General features: G+C 38.1%; 3 protein-coding genes across 3 annotated transcripts; 1 reads left to right on the top strand and 2 right to left on the bottom strand.

Annotated features, from left to right (window-relative positions):
• The first annotated feature begins 5,302 nt into the window (after positions 1-5,302).
• Positions 5,303-7,180, top strand: LOC129727521 (uncharacterized). The gene is made up of 2 exons (XM_055685430.1): positions 5,303-5,465; positions 5,518-7,180. Exon 2 carries the CDS (start codon positions 5,526-5,528, stop codon positions 7,095-7,097), a length of 1,572 nt encoding a protein of 523 aa, XP_055541405.1. The 5' UTR covers positions 5,303-5,465; positions 5,518-5,525; the 3' UTR covers positions 7,098-7,180.
• A 109-nt stretch (positions 7,181-7,289) lies between these two features.
• Positions 7,290-8,270, bottom strand: LOC129727522 (gamma-secretase subunit Aph-1). Its single transcript, XM_055685432.1, has 2 exons — positions 7,946-8,270; positions 7,290-7,894 (listed from the first exon to the last, which is right to left on the bottom strand). The coding sequence occupies exons 1-2, from the start codon at positions 8,165-8,167 to the stop codon at positions 7,397-7,399; spliced, it is 720 nt and encodes a 239-aa protein (XP_055541407.1). The 5' UTR covers positions 8,168-8,270; the 3' UTR covers positions 7,290-7,396.
• A 1,247-nt stretch (positions 8,271-9,517) lies between these two features.
• LOC129728066 (tRNA N(3)-methylcytidine methyltransferase METTL6) lies at positions 9,518-11,781 on the bottom strand. Its single transcript, XM_055686441.1, has 5 exons — positions 10,697-11,781; positions 10,475-10,514; positions 10,247-10,290; positions 9,976-10,048; positions 9,518-9,747 (listed from the first exon to the last, which is right to left on the bottom strand). Exon 1 carries the CDS (start codon positions 11,571-11,573, stop codon positions 10,698-10,700), a length of 876 nt encoding a protein of 291 aa, XP_055542416.1. The 5' UTR covers positions 11,574-11,781; the 3' UTR covers positions 9,518-9,747; positions 9,976-10,048; positions 10,247-10,290; positions 10,475-10,514; position 10,697.
• Positions 11,782-12,359: the final 578 nt, after the last annotated feature.

The raw sequence follows: 12,359 nt of genomic DNA, 5'->3' as shown, positions 1-12,359 counted from the left end.
GGTTTTTCGAAAAATGTCCTCAATGGTAAAAATAAATTAAAGCTGAGAGAGTTCCCAGCTGGAAAATATATAAATATTTTTTTTTACCACAAAAGATCAAAATAATGGTCGCAGTGGTCCAAATCTTACAAAAAACACTAGATTTAACGTTTATTGCATCTCTAAGGAATTTGGCATCACAATTTTTTATCGAACATTTTTTTATTGGTAAAAAAGTATAATTTTACCCGCACGACTTCCCGGAGTCCGATTGTGCTGAAATTTAGAATAGTGACTTTTTTCGAGAAGACGAAACTCTTGAGCCGTACCTCTAAATCTCTGAACGAAATTCAGAGGTCTTTTTCCCATATATCGACACATCGACATCGACACATTTTTTTGTTAAGGTTTTAACCGGCGGTCATTCACCAGTCAATGAAAACTATGTTATATTGCATACTGTTTAAGCAACATCCAATAATGGATTATAACTAGTTTATTCGTAGAACATTCTGATTGCAAACCATATCGATGCGGCTCTGCTGCATAGTCGAGGGCAAGGAAACAAGGGGGCTTCAATGCTATTCAATTTCAATTGAAGTAAATTAAGAGTGCATACGCTTTGACAAACAAGTTCATGAGTCGCATTTTTATCGGTGCTGTCTGAGATTGTCATTTTCGGTTGTCAGTTGCGGTTGTCAGTTAGAGCGCAAAATTCTAATTTTTCTCTGAAATCACAATACCGTCGCTAAACAACCTGCGTGTTCATCAGTGTATGCCGTTCGCTCATTTTTTATACATGAAGCAAAGTTAGCTTGGATATCTGTTATCTGTGGTTTACCACTCAGCATGACGAGGGGTGTAATTCGACGAGTATATTTTTGCGCACACAAACTGTTTTACATACTTTTTATCGTTTGCTTGTTAGTCTGTTCTCTGTGTTAGTTAACAGTGCATCGTTCAAACAGTTCGCTCCAATAGTTTAAACATGCACATTGTTAAGCGGAAATTCAGTAACAATAGGATGTTTTACTGCCTATAATCGCATACCAGTCCCACCTGCATTCTTGTCGTTTTTATAGAGAAGCTATGGTAAATCTCTATCTCATTATATTATGTCAAAAATATGGGAATAAACCACGCTCAACAACTGAAATAAGTTAAGCAAGAAAAAGAGCTTTACACGTTGTTTACTCAACATGATGAAAATTAAGGTTGGACTGATATGCGATTATAGGCAGTTTAGGGGTATGTATATTATTTTTTCTTCTGATAAGAAATGTCAAAAAAATACATATTCTACTCGGGGATGCCAGGTCTACACACTCCATAAAAAATCTCTCCACTCGTAAGAAATATTTAAACACGGTCCCCATTGGAAGTTCCCATTGGAAGTTGATTTTCAGCTTGATAAGCTATTATTCAGTAGATTTCGGCTGTACTATAGCTTAACTAGCCGTTATCCAACAACATTGTTCGGGTGCGGTTAATCAACCGACTATTATACCCCGTTCACTATACCCCGTTCACTATACACCGCATATCACCTGATATCAGGCGATTCGTGTTATCGAGGCCATATACATATTACCTGATATTCCATACAATCGAGCTGTCATCGGATATCACCTCGACTACATGATATCGCGGATATCATGTGAGAAAACCAATAAAAAACAGATTTGCAGCAGTTGGTAACATGGCCAACAGACATTTGACGCAACCCTACAAATTTCGCAATTAGCGTTGCATGTGAAAAAGAAGGAAGGAAATATTTTTGCTTTTATCATCCCGCATATTTTTTTTGTGAACAAAAAAAAAATCCCGCTTATTTTGAAAATTGCCTATGAAAGTTCGCATTCGCGAGCCAACTAGCTGACATCCCAAGTAACAAAACGGGTTTTATCAAAGTTTTATAGCGCTGTTTTGGCTTTATTGAGCGCTATAAAACTTTGATAAAACCAATATTGTTACTAGGGATCTCTATCCCAATTGCATTGCTCTTGTTGTCTTGTTTTTGCTTTGACTTGTTTTTGTTTTCTTCTCTTTTCAATTACTGAAGCAAATGTCAAACCATATCATCTCAGCGTAGTGTGAACACTAGAGGTGATATCCGATATCATCTCGCGATATCAGGTGATATGCGGCGTAGTTTGAACAAGGCATTAGGCTTCCACTTCTTCACACAAGCTCTAATGTCTTCGAAATTAAGACACATTTGGCATCCCTGTCATAACACGTGAACCAGGGTTAAATTTCCATAAGCCAGCAGAAATGTCATTTTGTGCTCTACCAGGGTTATATTCTCCAGCAGCAGAAATGTCATTTTGTGCAATCACTACTTGCCAGTTAGCACAGAACAGATATGCAACTTCGAACAAAACTCTGCAGCAAATCGGTGCCCAAGCTTTCGCATTCATTTTTTGCTGTTCCATCCTACATTGATTTTACAGTGCATCGTTCGAACATTTCGCTCCAATAGTTTGAACATGCATAAAAAATCTTTTTTTTTGCTTCAATGACCAGGCAAAAAGGTGATCTTGAATATTTGAATCTTTTTCAAGAGATCTTTAAAGTGGAAATTCAATAACAATTCACAATCAACGTCAATAACACAAGTTAAACTAAAAATCTTTCAACCATTCAAACATTGTCTGACAAATTTTCTAGGATCGTACACCTCACGACTGTTAAAACTATTTTAACCTGTTAGTTGATTTACTTGAATATTTTCGTTGGACTTGAAAACCGAATTTCTCGATCAACGACAGTATCTTTTTACCTAACATTGCTAGAAATGCATATTAGACGCGCTGTACCTGCACTGCTTACGACATTAGGTACAATGTAAAAAAATGATTGTCGTTAGTCAAGATATTCAGTTTTCAACTTGTGCAACAATGAAATTCATTAAAAATATATCCACATAAAAACCGTTGCACGTATGCGGGTGGTACTGTACGTTTATCATGAAAAGGCACCCTCGCTATACCAGTACCGGGGAGAACAAAGGATTCTCTCGATGAAAAAGTGGCGAGAGCTCATACAGTCCTTTTGTTGAATGAATGGAATATAAGCGTAATGAAATGTCGAGTGTAAAATGCGTTCTCTCCACCGCTAGATGTCGATAATTAAAATAAAGAGATTTTGTCTCGTTTTTGGTTCTTCAGTTGAACAGATGTGCAGTTAGTGAAAATTTAGAAAATCTAAGTTTTCAATTGGGTTGTTTAACTATTCGCGGATTTCTGATTTTCAGATATCACCTAAAAGAGTGTAATTTTCTGAGCACAATATGATGTTTTAAAATTTTGTATCTTTGTCCTTCGATTTTGAAATAGAGAATGAAAAATCGCTCCAAATCGCTACAATGACAGTTGGTATATATAGACCATCTCACCGAATCTCAATTTCAATCAATTTAAAAATCCTAGAGATTTAAGACAAAATACGTGGTGCCTACTGAAAGGTCGGTCATCGATTGGTATAAGAAAAAGCAGGTATTTTTTTTTTAATAAAACCCCCTATTCACAATCAACAAGAATAGAATAAATTAAACTAAAAATCACACTACAAATACACCCCGCGACTGTTAAACCATTTTAAGCAGTTAGTTAAATTATACTATATTTTCGTTGGATTTGGAAACCAATCTCTCGACTAACGACAATACTTTTTTTCTCGTACCGTTTATTATATCTAACATTGCGAGTAATGTATATCAGACACGCTATATCTCGCCAAACATGTGAAAAGGGCCCATGTGCCATATGTAAACAAGCTACAATTTCACGTTTTTGGACGAATACAAGCTTAATCTGCCCATACAAATAAGATTTGTTGATTAAAAAAAAACTTCTTTTATCAACAAATCTTATTTGTAGGGATAGATTACGCTTGTATTAATCACAAAATGAGAAAATTCGGCTTGTTTACAAATGGCACATGGGCCCTTTTCACATGTTTGGCGAGATATACACAGCACTGCTTGCAACATTAGATCAGAGCTGCCAGATTTTGTTTTGAAAAAACTGTATGCACCCGTAAAAAAATCTGTATTTTTCTGTATTTTGTTCGTGTGCCTACAAGTGCTCTGGTTTGGAGTAACTGGGCTTGGCATCCAACCTTAAACTTCGCCTGGAACCGTCAAAAGGGTGGGTAAAATTCCTGAAAGAAAACTCAGGTCTATAACCGTGTTTTATTGCTAGAGAGGCAATAGAATCCGGTATTTTTGCTTCAAAGCTTCCCCGCTTAGCCAAATGTCGAATGTCCAGAAGAAATCAAACAAAAGGAATTTCCCGCTTCGTAAATGTCAGACGCCCAGCAGAACTCGAACAACCACGCTCGACGCCTGGGTTAGAATCCCAACGCCGACATAGGTGTCGATGGTTGTGGGGTGGCGTGATTCACCCACAACCAACCCAACTGGTCTAGGTTTAGTTCTAGTCGACACCGGGAGAATTTCTGAGGCGAAAAATCTCTGGGATCACGCATTCCATCGCATGAGGAAGTAAAGCCGTTGGCGTCGATCCGTTGAACAACGGGTCGTAAGTTAGAGTCCTGGGTGGAGTCGCCTCCACCAGTGGCGGATCCAGATCGACGGAAAATAAGCAAGAAAAAAAAAATCGATTGCTAAAATTCTGTACAAATCTGTATTGAAAATCAAAATTCTGTATTCTGTATCATTTCTGTATCGTGGTCAAAAAATCTGTATAATACAGAAAAATCTGTATACTTGGCAGTCCTGCATTAGATAAAAAAAAATGTACATAAAGAACGTTGCACGTATGAGGGTGGTACCGCAGACAGACGTCCAAGCTGAGTTGCAAACTTGTGTAAAGATTTTCGTAACCAGATAGCGCTACTAGTAATGCCAGCCTCATACACCAGCGAAAAAAAATGTATTGTAGCGATAAGGTCACCAGGCGGCGCTAGTATACAAGTGATTTATAACGCAATTCTCTTTGAAAATTTACACGGAATTTTCGATCAATTTTGTTTTTGCTTGGACGTCTGTCTGTGGTGGTACTGTACGATTATCATGAAAAGATACTCGCTATGCCAGTACCAGAGAGAACAAAGTATTCTCTCGACGAAAAAGCTGCCTTGAGAGGAGGTGTACTCCCTATACCTAATATCATCCTATATCGAATAGTTTAAAAATAAATATTCATTTTTCATGCATATGAAGTTGCATAGCCCCTGGTGGCCAGGTCGATGATTAGTTTTAAATGTCTTATAAATTTATTCTGGCAGCACCAACTTATCTATTATCTTGGTCATAAACGATAACAATATCCCTGTCTCTTTCTGCTGCACATATTTGTCGCTTCGCCTCACTTGTTTTTTCGGCTTTTCTGCGTGCTTCAGTCAGTTTATTTACTTTGTTATTAGTCTTGATTAAATTGAGATATAACATATTCTTATTCCTACATTGAAAGTGTTTGTTCGATATCTTCGATACGGTATGAAAATTCCGTGAGCTTAAGGTAAAGCAAACCATTATTTCTTTCAATTTGAAAACATTCCTTTTGTTAGCAGCGCTCAAAATGTCTTCGGGCAAAAATATTTGGCAGGCAGCGGCTACCGGCGATCCTATAGCTCTCCAAAAGTGCCTCCAACGGAAGTCAAACAAAAATAAGCTTATTAAAGTAAATAATTTTCGGGATAATCACAACTGGACATTGCTGCATCACGCAGTCACTAGCGGAAATGTAGAGTGCGTCGAACTACTGTTAACGCGCACGGATACTGATGTGACTGCTCGGTGTTTCGAAGGTCGGACGGCTTTGCTTTTGGCCTGCTTGAAAGATGCATCCTTGGAAATTGTGAATATGTTGTTAGCTAAGAATTCGTCAACTATCAATATCGGAAGTAACGAGCATGTGACACCTTTGCACGTTGCTGTTGAGCGGAAAAATCTTGAACTCGTAGAATGCCTTGTTGCCAAGGGGGCTAACGTGAACGCAGCAGATTTTGCCGGTGAAACGCCGCTACACGCAGCTGTAGAATTCGGCAATGTAGAAATTCTGATTCACTTACTTTTCACCGGACACGCTAATGCTACGCTTCGATCAGAAAATGATGTCGACCCATTAAGTCTACTGGCAGCGCGTGGCAATTATGAAACGACAACTAAAATCGCTTGTTTTAAAATACTGTTCAACTTCGTCTATACAAAGCAACAATATCAACAGAAATACCAGCTAGAAGATATATACGCGTTTGCACTGCTCAGTTACCGTTCCACATCACTGATTCCATATTTTGTAGAAACGGCGCTGGTTTGGGAGAGAGATGCAGATAAATGCCGCTTAGCCAGGCAGCTCTTGGAGGGTCCCAACGACCAATACCTCACCAGCCGCTTCAGCGATCGTGTCAATCGCAATTTGTATCAGTTCCTCGCCCTATTACTGGCTGATGATGACGGTATTCGACGACTCCAGGATGATTTTATGAATTATGAAGTCATTTACAGTCATTCGCTTGTACAAAATGAGCTAGCGGCACTATCAGTAGCGGCAATCCGTGAAAATGACGACGAAAAAAAGTTACGAATGCTGATGGAATATCTGGATTTTGTGAAACATTTGGCGTACTTTTTCTCTGATCATCTAGCAGAAACATTAGATATGATCAAAAATGCGTTAATAAATGACGAAGAGGATCAGAATGAAGCTGTGGATGCTGCCGAGCTGAATCGTTACGAAGCCGTCGTCAGCAAAATGATTAATATCACGTCGGTCGAAGCTGATGATATATTGATGACAATGGTTGCTTCCTCGCCGGATGATGTGCATTTACAGTGGAAATACTTGCAGCCGGTTGTGGCACATTGTACGGATGTGTTTATGAATGAACGAAGAATAACGGCGAATAACCTGCAGAAAGTTGTGTATTCTAAGTTGCTTCGAACGTACGGTACACTATCTCAAGTTCAGCGTTGCGAAGGGTTTATCTTTGAGGAATTTTCCCTCTTAAGGCAGGCACGGGATGCCGTCCGTAGGTTAATATGGGTCGCTATTGATGAAGATGAAAAAAAGCGAGATCTAATTTTCGCTCGTCGTGTAGAAGCTTTGGAAGTTCCGAAACATTTAGTTCAGTATTTACGGTACCTGTAATTTGATAAATATGTTTCGAATAAACATATCACAAATGATTTACACTACAACTAAATAAATATGGACTATTTAGCAGCGTTCAATCTGTTTCATGTTTTTACTTTGTCTATAATTCATTTTTGCCTTTTAACGTTTTTTTATTGATTTACCATGGTAAAGTTTCGGATTACTAACCTTGATCGTCGACACCAGTTCTGAGATATTCGAAGCTTTAATTGAAGCAAAATCAACTTTTCATGCTCATAAATAGTAGGTTATTAAAATAGTTTAGTTTAGATAATGTCACTAGCTAATAGAATTCACTTACACGTGATAAATTTTTTAAATGAAGCGAAATTACCCCCAACCACTCGAAAAGCAATGACACAGGTAATTGCCATTACAATGTAAGAGCTCGTCAGTGAAACGGAGAATAGTTCCTGTTTGTTCAGCAGTGTAATACAGGAAACAAACAAGTGACTTACGATTACGTATGCGATGTGGTAGTAATTCTTCAAATCACATGCACTAAAAAAGATTACACTCCAGAAGGTATGTAGTAATATCATACAGAGAGATTGGGCCGCACTAATGACGATGAAAATGTTTGAACCTGTTTTTAGACCCACGGTGGCGGGTCCCACTGAATCAGCGAGTATATTAACCAATGAAAACGCTCCACTGATAATCCCGAAGCCTAGGCCGGAAACGTACGAGAGAATGTGCTTGTAATCAGATATCCGTGCAATTTCAGTCACCTCCTGCAAACCTCGTTCCGTCTTTCGTAGAAGCTTGTACATAAGATATCGAAATCCTTCCTAGAAACGAGCAATTAGTTTTTTCAGTATACTTGGTATTAACATACTTACCTGTATGAATACTGAACATATCAGCCCAAATGCCAATACATCCCGTAACGGGTAAACAGCGAACCATATAGTGGAAGATAGCAGTAGTGAGACCAACCAAAAGAAGGCTGCTGCTATGAGGATTATTATGCGGATTGGATCATGAGCAATAGTTAGCGAGAACATTGCAAGAGGTGGCCCAAAAGCCAAGAAGGAACAACCGAAAAATTCAACCACAGTCATTGTTATATCTTCCCTGTACACAGTATAATTTGTTAAATTTAGATGAATCTGTGAATCAGAGCTTCCCAACCTTTACAACAAACTCAAAAGAAAACAAAATATAACACTGACATTTCTTTGCTTTCCTTTTGTTTTGACATTCGCAGAAAGAAGCCAAATTCGAAAGCAGTTTTTTACGACTGTTCGCCTCCTGTGGCAGGTATTGAAACTATATGCAAAATTATTCCTTTCATGCGATTAGGTGAAATATTCAAATTTGTTATAATGCATTGACTCTTGATTTTACACTAGCTCAAACTAAACTAAACATTCTTTTTATTTTTCTCCATATTGCAAATGAAATATTCAACTTGAAAGCCACATCCTTCAAAGTATTTCATTCCATTCAGGCCTTAAACGCGCCTTTGCTATTGAGCTGGGCTTGCATGTGACATATATTGCGGGCCCGGTTTCTTTTCGAATCCGCCGTTGCCCCATTGAGCCAACAATGGCCTGGTTTTGACCAATAAAATTATTATGGACGCTATACTTTTCTAACCCCTTACTGCCGGTACCCGCATAACTGTCCCATACTGATTTTGGTCACTTTTGAGTTCGGGAATCGACTTAATTGTTATCATATTTTCTGGAAAAAAAAAAATAAAATTGATACTTTTGTATGGAAAAAATACCAAGTTGTTTTTGTCCCATATTGAAAGTACCCGCATTACAGTCCCACTGCATAGTGGTAGAAACTGCAAACATATAATTTTGCTCCAGATTAGTGTATATCGGATTATTTGTGGCATTTAGAAGTATGTCATTTAATTAACTAGACTAGTGTTGTTTTTCTGTAGAACAATCTACGCAGCCGGTGATACTGCCGGTTGCTGATTGAATTTATATGTGATGGGACAAAATATGCGAGTACTTTTGAAATGTACCCGCATATTTTGTCATATTTTGTCTTTTTTTTTTTTTCAAGTTATATAACGTAAAACCAATTCCATCCATGTTTTTTTGTTCTCAACGATTAACTTGTGCTGCCATGAAACTGTTATGGTCATTGGTTCTGGATGTAATTGCTGGAAATCCGAAAATTCACGGATAATATTAAATCGCCGTTTTCTCAACATGTTGTTTTTCATTATGGGACAGTTATCCGGGTACCGGCAGCTTAGGTCAGTCACACTCTGTTACTGCTTATGCTACCTACTGCATAGTCGAATCAACTACACCGGAGAAAAATAGGGAGAATTGGATCGCAGCCTCAAAGCATGCTAATATATGTTATTTGACCAAAATTCACAATTTGGTTTGAAGCGGAGAGTAAAGAACAAAATTTCTAAATAGAATGATACAAAAATAAACAAGTAGTTTTAGTTTTAACATTTATTTGTATTTTTTGTTTTGGAATTGTGTAACCTATCATTTTTTATGTAAACTATGCGCCGCTTTTTCGGTTGAATCCGATTCGATTTAGCCGACCGTCTATTTGGATTATGCTAGCGTATTCAAAAATACCATCGCTGCTAGAAAAACCAAGATTTCGAACTCGCCATTGTATCGGATCCTTCCGCTGTAGACATCTTTTAGTAGATCTGTGGGGATAATTTTAAATAAACTCAATAAATAAATTTGGATAAAGACCGCAAAGCTTTAACACGAATGATTTGACTCAGATAGGGGTGAAAGACCAATTTCAATGCATCTTTGTGATGCGAGTTAGAAGTTATCATTCAAAGCATTGTCAAATGAACTATGCGTCATCATTTAACTGATAGCAATTTACGTTGTTCAATCCTGTATAAAAATCTATAAAAACCAACCTTATAGTCCGATTGAACTTATTGTATCAACGAAAATACATAGTTCTGGGCACACAAAGCGAAGAAACAATATCTGAAAAAGAATTAAATAATAGTCCATAAAATAACGATAGAGCATACATAAAATTGATTACAAGAGACGAAATTCAGGTAGGGGTGAAAGACCAATTTCATAGATAGTTAAGATTAGTTATCATTCTGCAAGTCAAATGAACTATGCGTCATCATAGAAGCAAGATTCACTATGTTGGTATAGGGCTTCGATATTTACCTTCAAGCTTCAAGGTACTGGAGGATGTGGATTTTGCCGGGAATCTGAGAACAAATCATAACAGTTATGTTTTTGTTTCAAAAACAATGAAAGATTTACAATATTTCTGATATCGTCAGAATCCTTTTGGTTTAAAATGTTAAATGTGTGTAATCGATCAGCGATTCTCAGAAACATTTTATCATCATAATAAACTAATTTTCATTTCAATAGGTTGCCATCACTTACCTTCAGCTGACTATGTGAATGCATAATTGTAAGCTCACATCTGAAAATATAAAATAAGAATTTACTGTAAAATTGTTTATATGATAGGAAGTCAAGCATATATTATTAATTATTTTCAGTTGGCCGTTCTTATATATATAATCAAAATTTAGATTCATCTTTATAAAAGAACAATCATCATAACATTATAAAAATTAGGTAACTTTAACTGACGATTCTTACCTCACTTATTCTGCGGCTTCCGGAATTTCCCTTGTACGAAGATTCTCGCTACATCAATATTTTCCTTCGGATTAACTGTTCTCCGTTGAATGTAACTTTTGATGACAACATCGAAGCCAGCATCTTGAAAGAGTCTGCCGACTTCTTCATCCGCGAAATAGTAGCTCCTAGTTCCGTCTTGTCGCATGTAAAAATTCTCCGATATTTTGTTACCGGGTTTGAATCTTAGCTGTGCCATGTCGTAAAGCCCGTAATCTCGAAACAAAACCATGCCACCCGGTTTCATTAGTCGGAAAATATTTTCCACAACCGAGTGAAATTTTCTCGGATGAATTGCCGATAAAACGAAAACTAGCGTCGCTATGTCTAAGCTAGCATCCGGAAGCGTTTTGAATATTTCATCGCTGGTGATGTCGCACGGAAATGCTTTCATATACTGTTCGTCGTAGAGGTTATGTTTTTTGACCAAGTCAATAGCACGTGGCGAAAGATCACAGGCATAGATGAAGAAATTCCGATCGCCATCTTCCATTAGCGGAAAAATTAAATTTCCAACGCCGCAACCGATTTCAAGCAGTGTTTTCACATCTCGTTCAGACGATTCGCTAGTAGCATCCGCCAGAAGTTCCTCAAACTCACGTGTTGTCCAATGACGATCTTTGAAGAATCGATCCTCATTTCGTTTGTAAAATAAATCCCAATGCTTACGTGCTTCCTGTTCCAGTTTGAGAGCCTGGAATTCCGACACCATACGCTTGTTTTGTTCTTCAAGACGCGTTTTTTCATCCTGTGTGAGAACTTTCACCACATTACATTCCACGTCACCGAGATTGTATGCTCCGGGTCTTTTGGAGTGAGGTTGCAGTTCCTGCTCCATAACTACTGCTTGGACTGAATATTTCTATATTGCGGGCCTTGTTAACCCGGAACTGTGGATATCACCGTTCCATTATTTAAAGTACCAAAGCTTGGCTTTTAGCACGATGTAATCGACGGAAATAAAAAGTTACTTCTTAACGTAGCGACGATCAAAAACGAAATGGACGAGTTTAATTTCTGTTCGAAGCGCAACGCGGGCGTAAATGAAAAATGAAGTTAACAAAACTGTCAAAACTGAACACCGGCGAAATTTTGTTACAGCGGCAGATGCGGTAGATGTGATGAATGTCATGATGATAGAAACAGGCAATGAGCATAAAAGAGAGGTGAGGAGGAGAGTGCATTTTCCTAGTATTAGTAAATGCTTCAAATGTAAACAACTAGACGAACTCAATGGTAAACTCAAATAGCTACGTCACTATTTGGCATCATCTCTGGGCAGGAGGGGGCAAGCAGAGGGGCGCGTGCAAGTGTTAGTAGGTTTTCTCCTCACCTCTCTTTTATACTCATTGAGAAACAGGGGACCGTTAGGGGCAATGAGGTATACAAGGTATACAAAGGTGAGGAAGAAGAAGACATTTGTCTGTAAGAGCAAGCCCACCAGTGGCTAAATTGAAGTTTCTAAAGCTAGTTTGGCAACTCCCACCATAACGCGGCAACCGCACCGGGCGTTGCTATGTTGGTTTGGGAAATAGCAATCCCCACCTCGGGTAGTAGCGAGTTATTAAATTTGGCATCGCGATAGCAACGTTGCTAATTGATGAAATGTCAAACTGTTGTTTTT

Source organism: Wyeomyia smithii, chromosome 3 (assembly GCF_029784165.1).
Source record: "Wyeomyia smithii strain HCP4-BCI-WySm-NY-G18 chromosome 3, ASM2978416v1, whole genome shotgun sequence".
In the NCBI taxonomy this organism is placed as follows: Eukaryota; Metazoa; Arthropoda; class Insecta; order Diptera; family Culicidae; genus Wyeomyia; species Wyeomyia smithii.
The sequence above is the reverse complement of the archived record's forward strand: the minus strand, read 5'-3'. Positions and strand labels throughout refer to the sequence as shown.

What these genes read in the sequence shown, in the direction of transcription:
- LOC129727521 (XM_055685430.1), top strand. Translation starts at nt 5,526, where the DNA reads ATGTCTTCGGGCAAAAATATTTGGCAGGCAGCGGCTACCGGCGATCCT.
- LOC129728066 (XM_055686441.1), bottom strand. Translation starts at nt 11,573, where the DNA reads ATGGAGCAGGAACTGCAACCTCACTCCAAAAGACCCGGAGCATACAAT.
- LOC129727522 (XM_055685432.1), bottom strand. Translation starts at nt 8,167, where the DNA reads ATGACTGTGGTTGAATTTTTCGGTTGTTCCTTCTTGGCTTTTGGGCCA. An exon ending in TATGTTCAGTATTCATACAG is followed by an intron (nt 7,895 to 7,945) that starts GTAAGTATGTTA and finishes GCTCGTTTCTAG; the next exon opens with GAAGGATTTCGATATCTTAT.